Source organism: Thermobia domestica, chromosome 18 (genome assembly GCF_964235325.1).
Source record: "Thermobia domestica chromosome 18, izTheDome1.hap1.1, whole genome shotgun sequence".
NCBI lineage: Eukaryota > Metazoa > Arthropoda > Insecta > Zygentoma > Lepismatidae > Thermobia > Thermobia domestica.
This window is the reverse complement of record NC_137471.1, coordinates 51,776,993-51,796,431: the sequence shown is the minus strand read 5'-3', so window position 1 is coordinate 51,796,431 and position 19,439 is coordinate 51,776,993. Positions and strand designations below refer to the sequence as shown.

The 19,439-nt window shown below is 38.2% G+C and overlaps 1 protein-coding gene and 1 long non-coding RNA gene across 2 annotated transcripts in view; one reads left to right on the top strand and one right to left on the bottom strand.

Annotated features, from left to right (window-relative positions):
• Positions 1-19,439, bottom strand: part of armi (probable RNA helicase armitage) — a 36,291-nt gene that overhangs the window by 14,875 nt on the left and 1,977 nt on the right. The window contains exons 2-3 of the mRNA XM_081747053.1: positions 9,618-10,796; positions 3,232-3,925 (exon numbers count right to left, since the gene is read on the bottom strand). Coding sequence (XP_081603179.1) covers positions 3,232-3,925; positions 9,618-10,796 — 1,873 coding nt within the window. The remainder of the gene's footprint in view (positions 1-3,231; positions 3,926-9,617; positions 10,797-19,439) is intronic.
• LOC145676150 (uncharacterized) overlaps positions 16,087-19,439 on the top strand; it is an 11,128-nt gene continuing 7,775 nt past the window's right edge. The window contains exon 1 of the long non-coding RNA XR_014129308.1: positions 16,087-16,632. This is a non-coding gene — a long non-coding RNA (uncharacterized LOC145676150). The remainder of the gene's footprint in view (positions 16,633-19,439) is intronic.

Here is a 19,439-nt window from a genome sequence, read left to right as displayed (position 1 = left end):
GGGATCGAACCAAAGACCCCACGCACCAGGGGTGAACGCTCTACCACTAAGCCTCCGCGGCCTCCCCAAAACAAAATGATGATTAGAATACCAATTTACTAGATTTTTGGTTTGTAGTTATTATTGGTGAAGACATAAAATGCGAACATGAACTAAAAGGCAAGAACAGAAATGGTAGAACTGAATATTGCTACGTCAAGACACACAAGTTTGTTGAGGACCGCAACATGGAAACTTCTCAATTGCAGCAAGTACAGAGTGATTAGAAAAAACATGAAAATTAAATAATTTCAATATATATATTTAACTTTCCTTGAAATTACGTATCCATGTTTTAATTGCATGTGTTGATAGAACACGATCGTGGCGTCCTAAATTAAAATGGTGGCGGAATTCTCTATGTGCCCCTCCACAGAGTCATTGTTCTTGTAAAACGCTTTGGTCGCGAAAGCACGTTGCGTACTACTCCAAGCATTCATGATAACTAAATGGCAGGGTGTTGTTGACACGCTGACGTACGTTATTCAGTGTTACCAAACGCCCAGTATTGCCAACACAACTTTCAAAATTTTACATTTTTTATTTTTTCATTTTTATTTTTTTAATATTTCGAATGACACACTCGGCCATTCTTCTTCAGGGGTACACAATCGCTTAAGCCGTTTTCCATAACACGATCTTTTTTATTTTCTTTCTCCTGTGTGGTGGTTTTTTATGAATAATGTGTAAAATTTCGATATTTCGATCGCTTACCTTTCACAATAGTTAAAGATTCCTCTTATTACTTTCCTAAATAACAATATATGTATATGGCCTTAATGTTACTGCGCTAAATTTACTAATAACTTTTTTTTATTAGTGTTTTAGGGTTCTTTCCGATGGATGAGTCTTCTTTAAAACTCGTTATAATCACTCAACAGACAATTAATTTACATCGATGTGAATAGTTTAGCCAAGCCAAACTATCTTTGCAAAATTTTGTAACCATATGTAACCCTCAAAATCGCTGTGAACATTGCAGCCTGGTCAAATTTTTTTCTTTCTTTTTCTTTTCTTTTCTTTTTTTTTTTTTTTTTTTGTAACCGTATGTAAACCTCAATTTTTTAACTGATGTAATTCAAAGCGTATTATGGGTATCTAGCCAATAAATAGGTAATAAAGATTTTTTTGTTAACTTATGATAATGATTTCGCCATTAAATGGCGAGTTACAACTAATATAATCTGATTTAAAGCGAGTCCTGAAACTTTTACAACAATTACTATTCTATAAAATTTCGTTTCTCGGACATACCTGATTATTCACCAAAACCTGGGATATAAATTTTACAATTCAATAAAAACTTACGCTCCAGGGTTAAGTGCGTGTGACTATCCTGAGTATTCATGCATTAGTACATTGTTTAAACGTAGCTCACAAGTGGAAAATAGAGTTTCAGTTCGAAGTTTTATAGTTAGTTTAATGGAATAATTAAAGTTGGAGCATATATATATATAATTATATTGACTAGGGATGGCCAGAACCGGTTCCTGGTGGAACCGGTTTTCGGGTCTGAACGGATCCGGTTCTAGAAGATCCGGTTCCAGAACCGGTTTTTCGAATCGAGGTCTGGAACCGTTTCTTCGGATCCAGGTCTGGAACCGGTTCCGCTGGAACCGAAACTTTGTGACCATCCCTACGCTAAACCCGAGCTGCTGGCAAGCTGTGAACAGTGTGCTAGATGAAATGGTGGAAGCGACAGGCAGGCGCCCAGGCGGCGGCAGCCTGTCTCATTTCGCTAAATAAACTGGGTAACTGGCAGACTCATTGGTTAAACAGGCAAACTGGCCAACTCATTTGGCTAAACACCCACTGGTGGACCAAAATTTTTTTTCTGGGGACACAAGCGGGTCTGGGCGGGGAAGGCACAAGCGCATGGTCCTCTTTGCATTATTTTTGAAGGTGAATTTTATCCCTCCTTTACGGGTCTTTGGGGCCTTTCGGATCCAGGTCTGGAACCGGTTCCTAAGATCCGGTTCTGGAACCGGGTTTTCAGATCCAGATCTGGAACCGGTTCCTAAGATCCGGTTCTGGAACCGCCGGTTCTTTGTGGCCATCCCTAATATTGACAGCATTGTCTCAATTTTGAGTTGAGTTACCGACAAGGTGGAGAATAAAATACATTGAAGAAGTTTCGTCCAAGTGATTTAGTGAGTGAGATATTCATATCGGTTCTTCATGTCAAGTAAAGTAATATTCACAAGTTTGCTTGACAGAGCTGTATAAGTTACATGCTTTCACTAACTAACAAGAAAATTTGAGTAAAGGTAAGGTAAGAAAAACAACTCAGGTTTTATGATTTAACTGCTAGTGATTCAAAATGAAATGAAATGAGATCTTTCAGTTTTACATCCGAGGATTATGTCGCGTAGGCTAAAGAAGACGGTGATGATCAGAATGAATGAAATGAGAGAACCCCGAGAAAACCCATGCACTACAAAGCCTACTTGGCACGGGCTGGATTCAAACCAGGGACTCCACGCACCAGAGCTGAACGCTCTGCCCTTGAGACATCGTGCTCCCCACCAGTGATTCATACCAGCTTTTCTTTGGTAAGTAAATATTTTGGTTACAGTTGTAACAGTTTTGTGTACATCTATTTGTGGTATGAGTGTCTGACGAACGATTTTCGAAATTCAATATGGCTATGCAACTCCTGTAAAAATGTTTCGTACTGCCCTCGACCCAATAAATCCCCTGTGATTGGCTCATACCCTCTTTTAACTTGCACATGCCTGTGCTATATCTACATCTTCAAAAAATTTAGGGGCAATTATAAATTTGGGGAGTTATTTTCTCCCTCCCCAACATGTCAGGAGAAAACATTTATTTAAGGGCATCTTTATCTGGAAGGAAATTTAACAGCAGTTTCAAGACCTATTAACATTATTTACACAACTGAGGGAACTAATCAGAATGCATAGTTCCTTCTACAACACGTGTTTACTTAAGGAATGTGTATTGGGAAAGAAGAAAATTGGACATTGAAACGCATGCATTGAAATGTCATATGGAAGTTTTTCGTTTCATGTAAGTATTTCATCAATTGATATGCATTCTATCATATCATTAAGTAATTTTACAGTAAAAATTTTTTGAAGCTGGAAATTTAAAGTTCTCTCTCTAAAAAAAAGAAATACAAATTATAGATAGTAAAATATTATTCAGTGCTATTTTCGACTGTATGCATACCTGCTAGAAGGAATAAGATGAAGAATCTGTAAGGCAACTTCCACCAACGTTATCGTCTTCCCAGTGCCAGGAGGGCCAAATATCACATATGGTAATGGACGAGCTTCTCCTTTCAATATATTAATCACTGCAGCCTTTTGTTCTGAATTTAAAATGGGATTAAACCATTTTATCACTTGACTGTTACGAACTTGATCATTTTCCGTAATATTTTTATTATTGGCGCTGAAGTTTTCTATTTGTTTTAAGGTTTCACGTGGTCTATTTGGGCATTCTTCACTTCGTGACACTTCTTTGCAAGGCAAAGCACTGCGATTAATATTATTGTCTTGTACACGATTCTCATCAGTGTTCTCAATATTTTGTGAATCATTCCCTGTATTTCCTTCGATTAAACCTAAACTCATTTCTGTGTTACTTCTTGGGGAACTATATGCAAGTTCAACTTCAGTATCATCTACTTCCACCTGCAACTGTGGTTGTTGTACTTTAACTTTATCTGGGAACAGGATCTGAGGACCCAAATGTGTTAAGGCGAGTTTTAATGCCAAGTGACAACGTCTCAAGCCCGTTCTACTAAAATGAAACGACACATTGTAGTCTGACCCATCATATGAACAATGGAAACTCTCATTAAATTTCAGCCAAATTTCCTTTTGATGTGTCTTATGAATGTAGCCTTCATACTGGACTTCTGGAAAACAGATACAAAAGTTTTAAAACCCAAGAAACTCTCACAAATCGTACACACTTCTATATTTCTCGTTAAATCTATTCAACTCAGGCAATCCAATAAAATATGTCATTAGTCAAGGATCGTTTGTAACAAAATGTCAGTTAACAGAATGGAAACCGAAGCTCTTACTACAATAGTAAAACAATATTACTAAACAAACAAATACATTTAAAAAAACGAGCTGAACGCTTCATTAAACAGGAGGAAAAAATATCCCGTTGGTGCGATTGAAATGTCCAATGATGCTTATCATCTTCAAAAATAAAAAATGAAAACTACAATATCTGGATGGTCAAAGTATTATCCGGCTGTAGCCACACATTTTCACTCACTCAGCCAACGATCGGATTCCATGACGAAATATATCTGGAGTCTACGATGCACAGAAGTAATCAATCGCACTGATCATTTTGATTTAACTGGAGTTTACCGTCCGTTTCAGAAGGAGGCTATATGGAACGTGGACCTACAGCTTAAAGTGGGATCTGAACTACATCAGGGTTTCTACTGATCTGGAGAAATCTATTTCCCTGACTTCTCCCTGACCTTTGGAAGGAAATTTCCTGACTTCCATGACAGGTGTCGGATGACGTTGACATATAAATAGGAATAAATAACGGTGAATATTTATATATGAAAACATTTACTTCATAGATAAATAATAATCAACTGCTCATAACGTACATTCCATTTACCACTCATAAAAATGTGAGCAACGTTCCATACTGTGATCGGTAATGGTTGGCTACACAAAAATTGATGTACAATTAATGTTAGAAACAATATGTTTTATAATATGTTCCTGACTTTCCCTGACCAGTAGGAACCCTGTACATGAACTGCTGAGAATCGAACCCTAGTCTCTCACGCCAAAGGCGCGTACACTTGGCCACGAAGGAGCTTCAACGCACCGTCCAGTCACTAAGAAGTGATACAGATAGTAGTTAGTGGGACAAACGTCAGTATAATGCTGTGGGTGAGGAAGAGTTTCACACTGCAATTCATAGTGTTAATATTAACAGACCAAAATTATATTCACGAAGAAATTGAATTTCGACTGAAAGCAGGGAATTCGTATTATTATTCAGTTCAAACTCTTTTGTCGTCGCGAACCCTGTCGAGGAATTTGAAGCTAAAATACATAAATCGATATCATTTTTGTTGTTCTGCGTGGTTGCGAAATATGGTCGCTTACTTTGAGGGAAGAACGGAGACAAAGTATTTGAAAACAGGATCCTGAGACGAATATTCGGATCCAAGAGAAATGGGAATGGAAAATGGTGGAAACTTTATAACGAGGAACTACATAATTTATATCGTTTACCGAACATTGTTAGGGGTCATCAAATCTAGGAGGTTCAGGTGGGCAGACCATGTAGCCAGAATGGAAGAAAATAGGAACACTTTCAAAATTTTAACTGGGAGTCCAATTGGGAAACGACCATTAAGAAGACCTAGGTGTAGATAGGTGAACAACATTAAGATGGATCTCGCAATAGGAATACAGAGTAGAAACTGGATCCAGTTGGTTAAGGATAGAAGTCAATGGAAAGCTTGTGAACGCGGCATTAAATCTCCGGGTTCCATAGGCTATAGAGGTAGTTAGTAAGTTATTCACAGTGTGTCTGCACTGTCCTTTGAGCGACATGTGGACATGTACCATGAGGTTGCCATGTCTGTTGACCATTGCTGGTCAAGTTTATGGTGCATTTTATGGAGTTTAGCACTGTAATGATACGCAGTGATGGCTTTTCTTCTTCGGAGAAAGATATGACGAATCAATCGCCCACTATATCAGCAACACCACCTACTGCAGGCGAAAGAGTGGTTTTGAGTTGAGCTGATTTTTTAGTTTAACGCCCCATTCAGTAGCGAGGCTATATGAGACGTGTTACTGATTAACGCGGAACCCAAACCACATGAGCTTCCGTCGGGAACTGAAACCAGGTCTCACACACCAAAGGCGCGTATGTAGGAGTGGTTTCGGAAACCGTCGTGGACATTGATCACTATCAAAATCTCCTCACAGTTCACGATTGTTCGAAGCAGAACACCTACCTAGCTATTCCGTACTCACAGACCGGAACGGTTTCAGACAGCGATCATCGTTAGCCGGTGACTCATTGGCACCCAAGAGTCCAAAATTCTCACCTTAACAATTGCATAAAGCCGCCGAACGACAGTGCTACGATGTATTTTCACCCCGTCTGCGATTGCATCTTTGCAAGATTCCGCTTCCACAGGTTCTTGAGCTCATCAGAACATGCTGTTCTGATGGGTGGCTATTTTCTAACACATCACAGACATGAAATTTCAAAAACCAACGGCGTGTAGTGCTTCATTCACCACTCCTGCCCAAATGCATCAGTGATATTTTTTGCAGCTAATGTGCAGAATGTCCCAGTTTGAATCGTAAAGGAAGATCACTTGTAATTGTACGTTCTCCATAGTGTTCTTTCACACGAGCCCGTTCAACAATATACTACCTCCTGAATGATTGGGTATCCCAGTCTGTTTTCTAAATATGTAGGAAGTTTGCAACGTCGACCTCGTAAGCGTAACCACGATCCATCAATTCGTTACGTTGTAGTTGCTGGTTTCCTATCGGACAAAATATGAGACATTTCAATCGCACCAATCCACTGCTAGCGAGAAGAGTACCTAAGAAGCGTTTATTTGATAAACCGTTCAAAGGAAATTAGCTATTTGTGCTATTTCTAGAATGTCCATTTCAAATGTTCAAAAAGAAGAACTATATTTATCATGGTCAACCTTATCTTTAAAATATTCTGAATTACAATAATAATAAAAAAAAAAAACTCTTAAACGAATGTCCCTGTACTGAGTTGATGCGGCTATCCACTCCCTTTTCTTTCAACTCTATAGCGTGGGCGTGCGTTACTTGAGACTAGCAGTTATTCTGTTCTCAATTGACTAGAGTAGCAATACAGATGGTGATCAGAAAAATGGAAACACCTGAACGAAATTGCAACTTACCAAATTAATATAGTGTCGGACCACCTTTCGCCTTCAGAACAGCCTTGATGCGACGTGGGATGGAGGCATAGAGGCCGTGAATGGTAGCGAGTGGAATTTTACTCCATTCCTCGTGCAGGGCATCGGCCAGTTCTGTGAGAGAGGATGGAGGTGGAAATCGTCGCCGGAGTCGTGTTTCCAAGACGGACCACAGATGTTCAATTATGTTGAGATCTGGGGATTGGGCGGGCCAGGGGAGGTGTTGAACTTCATCCCGATATTCCTCAAACCACGCTGCAACAACGCCAGCTGTGTGAATGGGTGCATTATCATCCTGGAAGATGGCGTCATTGTCCGGGAACAACATCCGGACCATAGGATGCAAGTGGTCTCCTAAAATTGCGACATAATCGTTGGCAGTGATTCGTCCGCTAAATGTGACCACGGGACCCAATGAAAACCATGATATAGCGGCCCACAGCATCACCGAGCCGCCGCCATGTTTCACAGTTGGGCGGAGACACTGCAGATCATAAGCTTCTTTGGGCGTTCTCCACACATAAACACGGCCCGTGGTTGGGAATAGGATGAAGGATGACTCATCCGACCATATCACACGTTTCCAGTCCTCAACGGTCCAAGTTGCATGGTCGCGGCACCATTTGCGGCGTGCGAAAGCGTTATGGTTCCTGATGAGCGGTTTGGCCCGTGCAACACGACCCCGTAAGTTCATGTCATGCAATTCGTGGCGGACTGTGATTGTCGAAACAGGGTGGGGGAGGTGCTGGTTGAGTTCCTCCGTCACTTGCTCCGCAGTGGCACGACGGTTCTGCGTGACAATGCGCTTTAATACCCGGCGTGACCTGTCACTCATGATTTTCTTCCGCCCACTGTTCCGCTTCCCCGATGTGGTTTTCCCGTGTGTTGTGTAGGCCGTCATCACCTTTGACACTGTCCCACGCGACACACCTAACACAGTAGCCACTGCCGTCACAGTGACTCCACATAACCGCACACCAACAATTTGCCCTCTTTGAAAATCTGAGAGGTCTCCCATTTTACACTACCTCCGTCTGCTGCAGCCACTGGACACTGCTGTTCCACTGCGCCTGACGTAGTATGGAGACCGACCTAACACACCACCACCAACGGTCCGGCGCTGCGGGCGCCACGACACCACTGCCAACCCATACATCTGACGTGTTGCCAACTACAGGTGTTTCCATTTTTCTGATCACCATCTGTAGCTGATTGGCGTAAACAATGTGTTAAGGAGTGGTTCAGTGTAAGAAGTAACTTATAAAGGATACAAATCTTACATTTGTAACTAAATACGTTTACAGTAAATACGAAGTTATTATAGGATAAACGTGTGTTTGTACTTCAAAAGTGGTGGTTACACCACCACACTTACCAAGATGTTTTTGCTCTGATACCTGTCCACTGACACACAGACGGATGGACGAACATAGCCGTTCTATAAGATTTCCGACACTTAAGCAAAGTATAATTTTCAACTTTAATAATGTAGTTATTTTCTCATTAGGCAGGTAAACGATACAAAATAACTGTTAGAATAACAGTAAAAATAAAAAATAAAAAATGGTACACTCATCTTTTTCGTTGTGGAATTTCTTGTGATAGTTAAGTTTGGCAACTTAACTCAAATCAATTGTTGCCACTATCGTTCGACAGGATCATGGTTGCTATTGACAGACTTGTGTGAGGAATTCAGTGCTTCATCGTGCGATTTTGTTGCTTAAACAATCCTTAAATAAAATAACGTAATGCAATGCTAAAAACTGATCACTTGTATTGACATTACTATCACTGATCATCGTTTGGTTCTTTCTTTCCTTATTTGGATCGCATTGATCCTACCCAATGACAATTTAGAGCTGCACGTCGTTACGTTAAACGTCACTTCTATTTTGCCACTTTCTAAAAGTGACATAGAGTTTAAGTACGAGGGGCGTCCAATAAGTTATCTACCTAGACAGGAAGGAATGCAGATAGGCTCAACTGGTCATCACTATTTTTCCGTGTAGTCCTCATGGAGGTCTATGCACCGTCGCCAATTTGTGGGCAGCGAAGAAATTAAAAAAAAAAAAAATATTAAATAAATAAAAAATTGGGGCTGAGAAATCGCGGTGTTTTCACTAGATTGAATCCTGCTTACTCTTAGGATCTCAATGGTGGATCCAGGTTTCATCGCCTGTCACCAGTTGAGCCAGCAATTTGTCCGGGTCCTTCTCAAAGAAGTCTAAAAAGTCTTGGAATAGCGGTGCTCCAACTTCTGCAAATCCATTGTTCGCGGCGTTACACAAACATTCGCTACGTGGCGTAACACAAACACTCTGCTCACGGCCGGCCACTGTGTTGCTCCGACTGACCTCAAATTGCGCAGCGGGATTCCCCACAGTGGCCTTGGCGTGCGTGTCAGGCGTTATTATGATCCACCCCTCCCTTCCTATCTAGGTAGATAACTCTTTGGACGCTCCTCGTATCTCTAGAACAATGTTTGATGTCGAATATAGTAGAAGGAATTTTGTTATTTTAACAGGATTGCCTGAGTTAAAACAACATATATGTGGTGTACTATCTATCTCGAGAAAGATCAAGTAGATTATATAACCTAATATCACATACAAAAGAAGGAATTTCGTGATTTTACCTGGATTCTCTGGATCTTCCCAAGGAAGAGTAGCTATTACTCTGTCTCCTACTAATAGAGATGGTCTTTTCTCTGCAAGTCCTGGTACTTCAAGACTTAAAAACTCGTTTCCTATTCGTCCAAAATTCACACGAGTCATATCGTAGCTTCTCATTTGAACGGTCATTGCTATCTCTTCTAGATATAAAAATGTATGAAACTTATCACAATAGTTGGAAATGCTTAATTCCTGGAATAAACACGGGTACTGTAATTGCAAAGCATTTTTCACATCTTCAATGGACTTTCCCGTATCGCTTTCCTGTTTAGGTCTAAGAACGATGTCCCATAATTTTTCTGGAACGTTATAAGCAGCCAAACGCGCAAAAGGGTTAGGTTTGATAGGCCTCACACCTGGTATAATGATACCATTTGATCTCGTAAATTGTCCTGGTTTCAGAGGGTGGGTGTTTCTCTTTTGATCTGTTTTACCAGAAGGAATAAGGGACATCATATTCTTATCTTGTACTTCTATGCTGAAATATCGACCGATTTTAAAACCTTTGAAAGTAAACACGTACAGTTCCGAAGTCTTACCAATGAATTTACCTGTACATGAGAAATAATAAGTTACACGTTCACCTGGATATATCACAATTGCTTTATCGGCAGTTGGTGACAAAACACGCATTTGAGAATCACAGCGACGGCCGTGAAATTTTCCATACAGCAGCAACTGCTTTCTATCCCCTTTATTTTCAATGTCAACAACAAATTCTTTGGTTTCTCCTTTCTCCAATATTCCAATATCCACATTTTCTGTAATAGAAATACCGTTTTTGTTCCGCACAAGCGCTTTATCCACATGATTAACAGAACTAATGTTAGACTTAACGTTGCCAGACTTTTGCACAGGACTCACAGCTATCGCTCTCCACGAGAACGTTGATTGCTCACTTTCTATTGCTTGGACTATCACTTCATCCTTCAACTGCGGAAAATATCCTGTTTCACATACTTCACGAATGTTAACATAGATTTCTCCATTCACAACAGCGTCATTACCACTTAAGCGTGTAACAGTGCCACACACTATTTTATGTCGAAGTGGGTCAATACGTTCAATTCTCGAAATCTTTGGTTCTGCTCCTTCCTTGACAACATCAAGCTCTACTATCGCACTAAGAGATACCCAGTCTCCTGAAAGATAAAAATCGCACATTAAAAGAAAGAAAAAAGACGCACGGAACATTTACGTCAAATATAATTTTATTACTAGATAAAATATGCTCGCTTTGTCCTGAATGATAGTCTTCAGTCTCGGACTGGCCAGGGCCGGAATCCCGGCCGGGGGCCCACCCTGAACTTTTTTGTATAAATTTTTAACTTTTATGTAAGATCTACAACATAACAAAAAGAACCACGAAATTCGGGCGTACATCAGATGCGTCACTGAGTATTCCCACAGATATAAGAAAGATAACTGTAGATCTTACTACGTCCAAAAGGCCCCAATACCTTACGGGCTCCTTCCCGAAGGCTACTGCGATGTTCCACAGAAATACCATTTAGAAAACATGGCAAATCCGTCATTTCTCGTTCAATTCTGACAATCACTATAGCCTAAATTTACAATAGAGCAAACAGAATGTGCCCTCTTTTCTACATTACAGTAACTGAATTTTGTTATCAGTAGGGCTAGGAAAATGACACATTTTGCACACGGGATGTATACGACTCCTATCGTGGGCCCCTAATCTGCTTTTCCAGCCGGGGCTCCGAGGGGGGGGGGGCAGTCTAACACTGATTGTCTTCATTATTCTACATAGTTATTGATTCATAAAGACTATACATAAGAGAACCAAAGAAAATAATAAATTCCCGTTGTAAAATACAATCTATTAAGCTAGTTAATCGTATATTCACAGTGTAAGTTGGTTATAGCAACATTAATTTGTGCGATACCTCGTCTATTGAGTCAAATATGCAATGGGACCAACTAATTCTTCACAAGGCAAATATTTTGGTATCATTTTTAGGATGACAGTAACAAATGCATCCAACTCGTATATAACGTCAGTGCTGTAAGCGAATGGTAATGGCTTTGTGTAGTGAACTGCACGCCACATCAACAACTAGCGAATGAGAAGTTAGTATATGAAGGTGAAAACTTGTCGAACTGTATTCCTTCTGTTCCTGTCATTCTTAAATTTCAAAGGATCTCTCTGTCTGGTCTTGGAAAGGTCAAGTTTTCGTTCACTTCCTAGCACTGCTCATAGTTTATACCCAGCAAATGATATGTGGTACCATAGCGATGTTAATGTATACTATTTTCTGCCCACACCTGGAATAACAGTATAAGGGAATTTGCATCGCTATGAAATGGAAAGCTTTAAGCGCTGAACATAACGTTACAGTAATTCAGAAAATACAAAATGGAAGGAGAAATGCTGTAGTTTAAAATGTGTGTATTGGGCAAGTAACAGAAAACAAATAGTCCATTACTGTATTATCTATATATTGATGTAACGCACTTTAACTTGGTGAGTACATTTTAACACATTAGTAAAATGCAGTAATTGAATAACCGGAAAAAAGTCATATTTGTAATGAAGACTTCATCGAATGGTGGGTCGCGGTACCTCAGTGGTAGAGCGTTCAACTCTGGTGTATGGAGTCCCTGCTTCGAGCCCAGCTCACGCCAAGTGAACTTTGTGGTAGACACCCTGTGTATGGGTTTTCTCGGGGTTCTCCCGTTTCCTCCCACTTTCTTCATTCCACTATTTCATTCATTTCTCATCATCACCGTTTCCTTTAGCCTAGCCGGTATACCCGTAGGACGTAAAACTCAAATATTTCATTTTATTCATTTTTTTCATTGATTGGTCAAATATTAATCATTGTCCACCTTCTATGCCTGATATCTTGATATTACACATATCTCAGTTACAAGAATACTATTTCTTCAGGTCCCTTTGATGAGTTATAACCAAATTGTGCTCTCTATATAGAAAGGTTCCTAAATTTAAAAAGCTGAAGAAATCTCTGCTAGACTAACTTAAGTTCAGTCAGCCACGTAGCCAAGGGGGGGGGGGTAGGTCGGATCCCCCCTTCGCAACCAAAAAATGAAAAAAATTATGGAAGGATGAAACAAAAAGAAACGAGAAAAAGAAGAATCAGCGTTAAAAATAAAAAGTTATAGTGTTATCGACATGTGCCACTCTCAATGTTTTCTCTCCAGCCTTACGAGGAACACGTTAGCCGAATTACTTGCAATACTTGCAATGGTGGCGAATGAGTGGGATATCCTGGAAAAGTCAGGGAATTTAAAATTTCTAGATAAGTTATGGAATTCTCAGAATTTCTGCTACTAATCAGGGAAACTTCAAGCTTTCGAAAACATAATGCCGTTCTGTAATAGTGTGGACATTTTTTATCGTAATTTTTCGTCATCGCTTCTCTGCAGTATCAAATAGGTTATTTCAGAAACAGTTTCCTACTGCTCCTTTAACTTGTCATTTGGAACAGAAGTAGTTGACGGAAGAATAAAAATAAAACGTTAAGTGGAAAGAAAGTTCTGTTAACACTTCATTCAATAGAAAAAGGAAAGCAGATATTGTAAAATCTTTTTCAATACATTTTTTTATATTCTTTTACTCAATATTTCTTCATAGTTTGTTTTAAAATACTTACTAACATATTCTTATTTTATTGTCCTAACAAATCAATATATATATATATATATATTGCCAATAAAATAGTTTAGATTGATCGAGCTCCTGGTGTGAAAAGTATTTTATGTCACGTCCCCCTCCCCCCACAATTAAGAAATCCTGGCTAAACGAACCAATATATGATGACAGTAAAATAATTTAGAACGATTGAACCCCTAGTGTGATAACCACAGTATTTCATGTCACGGATCCCTCCCCTTACCCCCTTCATTACGAAATCCTGGCTACGTGCCTGGTTTAGTTCAACGGAATTCCGCGTCGTTTCTCAGCACCAGGTTTATCTGAGACGGGAGATACTGTTCAAAGCAGGATCTGAACTAATATTGGATTTGTATTGGACTCAGGACCACGTATACAGAAAGGATATGTGTTAGGCTCTCGTTCCGCTAGACCAGCGTTTCCCAACCTTTTTCAACTTGCGGCACACTACGGGTGTAACTTGAATTCTCGCGGCACACTCATAGATATTATTATTATTATTATTATTATTATTATTATTATTATTTGCAACTAGAAAATATCATGGTATTTTTTTTTTCTATGATTACTGATCTCCTTCTCACAGAGATGAAACCTCGATCATTGGTTTTCCCCTATGCTAATTCATTATGCTTATTTTTTATTCTGATTTTAAAATAGAAAACAATTGCAAGGAAATATAGAACTCAGATTGTTTTAAATACGCTTTCTTTTTCGAAAACTGTATCCAACCTTTCACTAAGAACGAACATCACTAAATAACGAACGAACAAACAAATGTCTTGTACTTTTAACTTTGCTGTTTTAACCAAAACCGGTGCATATTATTACAATCACACAGCTTGCGATGCGTCGAAGTCAAAACACAGCTGTTAAACAAAGTGTTGTTCTGTCATTTACGTGCGAATGAGTGTTCTACGAACGTTCACTTGACGCGTACCGTACAAGTGCTTCCATTTCTCGGTGTTAGATGACTCTCAATTGAATCGTAACATAGCAGCTAACCATGGAAATGTGTACGAGCCCAAATACTGTCTGCTACACAGTAATAGATGTAGAATAATATATTACAATTACAGTAATTTTTTCTATGGTAGAAATTCATAGTAATGTGAAATACAAAAAAATATTTTTTTTAACTATGTTTTGCAATTTGGTTGCTAGAGAATTAATTATTTTGTTTCTATTTCCTCGCGGCACACCAGCGGTCCATTCGCGGCGCACCAGTGTGCCGCGGCACACTGGTTGGGAAACGCTGCGCTAGACTGACGATCCTAGTTGAATCTCCAGGTGAATACTAAGAAGTTCTTACCCAGGCGAAGGTTTTGAGTCTCTAGCAAGGTAACACAGATACTCAACAGAAATACTTCGATAAAGCGATCTGGTCTGGTGAAACTAATTTTGTTCTTTTCTGTAAATATCTCGAGGATCATGATCGCATCATATTTCCCATTCCTTATGCCTAGACACAGAAAAACGAATAAATGAACCCGTTACGTTGGTTACCTGACAATTTGATCAGATTTGTCACACCATGTAACAGTAAAATTCAAAAGTTGGACACATTTTGTTCAGGCAAGAGCAGCCAACTTAGATGGGTTTTTCTATATATGTAAATAAACACCGTATTTACGCGATTCTAAGACGTACTTTTCTGTCGTTTTTTTCTTTTTTTCTTCCAAAATCAAGGTGCGTCTTAGATTTGAGTTATGCAAATTTCGGCCAGATTAGATGGGAGTTCTGCCAAAAACTGCTAATCCCGTTAGTCACGATTCTGTAAAGAATGTGTATTTTGTGTGTACGAATAGAATTAAAATCGTGCATTTTACGCGAAATAAAAACCCTTTAAAATCAGGTCGCAAACCAGGGCGAATAAAAGAGATGAATCATTATTGTGAAGTTACGACACCGGAATTTTCCTTCCCCTCCCGCATACCGTAGCTGATATCTTCCTCTGTTTAAAGAGCACAAACAAGTGAGTCACACATCTTCCTTCACAGGTATAATATGGTACCAATAATGGATTGCTATAAAACTGACGCAAGCAAGTGTTGAAAAAAAAAAATAGGAAAAAAAAACAGCAGATGCAAATTACAGCAGTAAGTTCAATGTTTTTTTTTTATTTTTTAATTTTCCTATAACATTATTTGTCTTTCCGTGTTTATTAATCTTTATTTTTCATTTTTTAAAATCAATGCAGTGCAGGTTTCTTTCATTTTCGTCAAGGGTGCATCTTACATTCGAGGATTTTTTTTTTATTTTTTTAAATTTTTCCTTCAAAAATTGAGGCTGCGTCTTACACTCAGGGCATCTTAGATTCGCGTAAATACGGTTAATTGGACTGAATATTAGAACTCTATAATGAAATATGTTTAAATTTCCGTCTCTTCGTTCACAAAAAAATCTTCAACTCACTGAGTAATAAGTGTTTGTTTATATCCCACAGGTTTGCGACTTGACATACTTGTGAGCAAGTTAGAGAAACGACCAACAGGTTTTAACCATTACAAACATTCTGTAAAGACTAAAATAATTTATTTATTTCTTTTTTTGAAGTGGAACATTCGTTTTCAATACTAAGGCTTTACTAAGGATATGGGTTCACAGTTTAAAGTGGAATGGAATTCGAACCACGATATTGCGATCAATGCCCTCGCACCGGGAATCAAATTCGGAACTCCGAGCACCAAAGGGCGCGCGCTAGCCACTAAACTAGCGACGAGAGTTAAACCGAATCCTAGGGCCTGGCAGGCTTCTTTCAGTCTTACCTAGTGAATATTAGACTGGTACTTTCTTATGTAAGCTCTGCCCGATTTAAAAATTATTCCAAGTTTCATCGTTGTTCAAACGTAAACATGACACATCATTGGTTTATCAATCGTGTCATAAACTCATTTATGACATTATTTTGGCTGTATGCAGCTCATGCAGTTTAATTCTTTTTTTTTTTTTTTTTTTTTTTTTTAATTAAAAGGACTAGCACATCATAGCAGACGACGTTAATATGTGTGTGTGTTCTCTCACTCAACGGAAGCATGTGGGCGAGGTGACCTTGATCAGCACTTCTTCAGCCAATCACAGCTCTGTCCGCTCTTACGTCACTCAACGCGTGAAGCCCACGCGTACAGCGAGAGCCGAAGAGTTTTAGCGAGAGGCAACTACTTGGCGCCGAAGAGACGAATGTGTAACAGCGTCTCCTACCCTGCTGCAACAAGACACTGTGTAATCATATTCTGTGCTTAGTCGAATCGAATTATTTTTCACAATATAAGAAACATCCATTATTATTATTATTACAACTGTATCTCCTAGTTTAAAGCTATGTAAGTATCAATATAATTAAAATTTTCGAATCGATTGACGAGTATTTTCTGCGATTGTGCATGTCATCTCCCATGCCTCGTGGTTGTCTATTTGAGTACATGGTGCAAAATTTACTTTTTACTTATTATTTGTGTAATTTGTTAATTTTTGGAAATATGATGCTGAATCTGTTGTGTCTCTATAGGTTGTACGTAGAATTTTTGCTTACGTGTAGTTGGCGTTGAAGGGAGTCTTTTCATATAATTACTTGTTTCATCGTCAACGCTCGGGCAAACGTTCTATTTACGACTATCAAATATAATGCTTGCTCTATTTGGACCACCATCCTATGGAGTAAACGTTATAATCGTTCGTAATTTTTAAAGACATGAATTTACAAGTCTCCCTCCGACAAAACAATTGAGCATTATGGACTGCAACAGTAAATAGTCTTTTTTTTTTTAATCAATAATAATATGTAGAATTCCCTCGAAATGATTAAATTTGATTGGTACGAGAGGGCTTTTTCATATATTAGAAATATGAAAGTTATATTCAAAAGTGGTTTAATTTTGGCAAAGAGAGAGATTTCTTCGAAGAAAAGAAAAAAAAAACTGATATTTAAACGTGTTAGGGGTATGAGGCTTAGTGTATGGAATGAGGCTTGAGTATTACTTTAGGGTGGAGAGTATTTTAGTATTAGAACTGTACTAGAAAAACCGAGAGAGTGAAGAAGAACTGAGAATGGTTGCTATGTAGTTATGAAGATATCAAGTTAGTTGTTTATGGAATTTAGAGAGATATCACGTTAGTTGTTATTATTTCGGAGCTTGTTGCGGAATAATGTTGTAAAATGATAAACAGAGTTAGGTAAGAGAAAAGAGATGTAATTAGTCAAGAGATGTGATGGTATTCAGAGAATATGTTATTGTAGAAGTATGAAATAAAGAGTATTGTGAAAAGTACATATTATTGTATATGAGCAGTGAACAGGAATGTCAGAAGCTTTAAAGAAGTTTATAGAGCACTATTTTAGGCAAGAGTTTACCTTAACAGATTCTATTAGAAATAGCTTAACAAAACGGTACGATTTTACCTCATGAACTGTGTTAATGGACGTGTTAAGCTTACAAGAGAAAAATAAACGGGTAAAAAAATCTACAGTGAATACCGTCTTCTAGAAGTCATACAAGTAGTATTTCTGGCCCATTCCTTCCTCAAGAAGATGACACAGTTTTTCATTTTCATTACTTTCGAACGACGAAAGTAAAGAAGAAAATATGGCGATCGTAAAAAAAATCGAATTCGAGATTTAACGGATTTACACGTTTCATAGCCCATGCATAATAATAATAAAAAAAAAAAAGAAAGAAAAAAAAGTGATCTTTGGATGTTTGTACGTCTGTTTGTCCTGATATGCCTTCGCCTAGAGGTCATACTGTTCAACATATCGAGACCAAATTTTAAATGTAAGGCTTTCATGTGATTCTCCAGATTTTTTTTTTTTTTTTTTATTTCTTCCTACTACTAAAACTAAGGGTAGTTTATTGAAGGATGAAAATTAAAATTTGCGATTCTCAAAAACGACTCTAACTATTTGGTTATACTTCATAAGTTAATTTTTCGGTAACAACCCCATACTGTAGTATAAGTCCCTTTTCTGGGGAAAAAAAATCGAGAAGGGGTCGTTTACTCTTACGGATGAGCTTTTTACGAGAAATGTACGAGAGGTAGTTAATATTGGGGGTGAGCTTTTGCGGACGATTTTCTCAGAAACAATTTAGGTGATTTTGTACATATTTCATTAATAACTTTACAATGCTAGGTAAATTATTCCTTACGAATATATTCACAAGGAGTAGTTTACTCTTTTCAAACTACACTCTTAAAAAGGACTCAGGTGATTGTGTTCATATTTCATTAATATTCTTATATTGTTCCATAAGTGATTAGCCATGAAAATATCTGTAAGCAGTAGCTTTCTCTTGGAGTGAGTTTATTTAAGTTTTATGAAATATGACTTCTGCGATTTTGTTATTTTATATATAAATTTTTCTATTCAGGGTGTAACAAAAAGGTACGGCAGAAACAGAAATACAAAATAGGAACTGGATCCATTTGGCTACGGATGGAAGTCAGTAGAAAGCTTTTGTGAACGCAGCATTGAACCTCCAGGTTCCATAGGCCATAGATTTAGTTATATAGAAATATTTCATTAATAACAGTAACATACGGTATGTCATTTTCTTATGGAGAAATCTACAAGGGATAGCTTAATTTAGAGGGTGCGTTTTCTTTGGGTGGAATTTTCAGAAAACGTCTTCTCCAGAACAAAGAACAACACGATTTAGTTTAAGAGATTGAAGAGGAAAAGTTTAACGCGGTTCTATTTTATTCATCTGTCTTTCTTAACTTGACCGTTCTCTTACCGTAGAAGTTCCTGTCATTGACTTTGACAACAATTCCTTGTATCATTTGAAAGGATGAAGTTAGTCATTTCTTGTTTTAAAAAATTCAACTGTGTTGTTGGAAGAATTATCAAAACGTGTCACTTATATCACATTAAGTGGTGCTAATTCTCCAGCGTATTCCAAATGGTTTTGTTTCTACGTAGCTCATTAAGTTCAATCGTATTTCATAAAAGCAGTTGTATCATTACAAACTACGGATGTACACAGCAAAAAATGAGGTGTTAAAATAACACAAAATGACTACCACTTTAGCGTGTTACTTGTGTGTTAATTTAACACCAAGGACATTGCCTTTCGAGCATATCTGAAATAACTAGTAGTTGTCAGTGAGAATTTCCATTGGATTTTATTGTTTG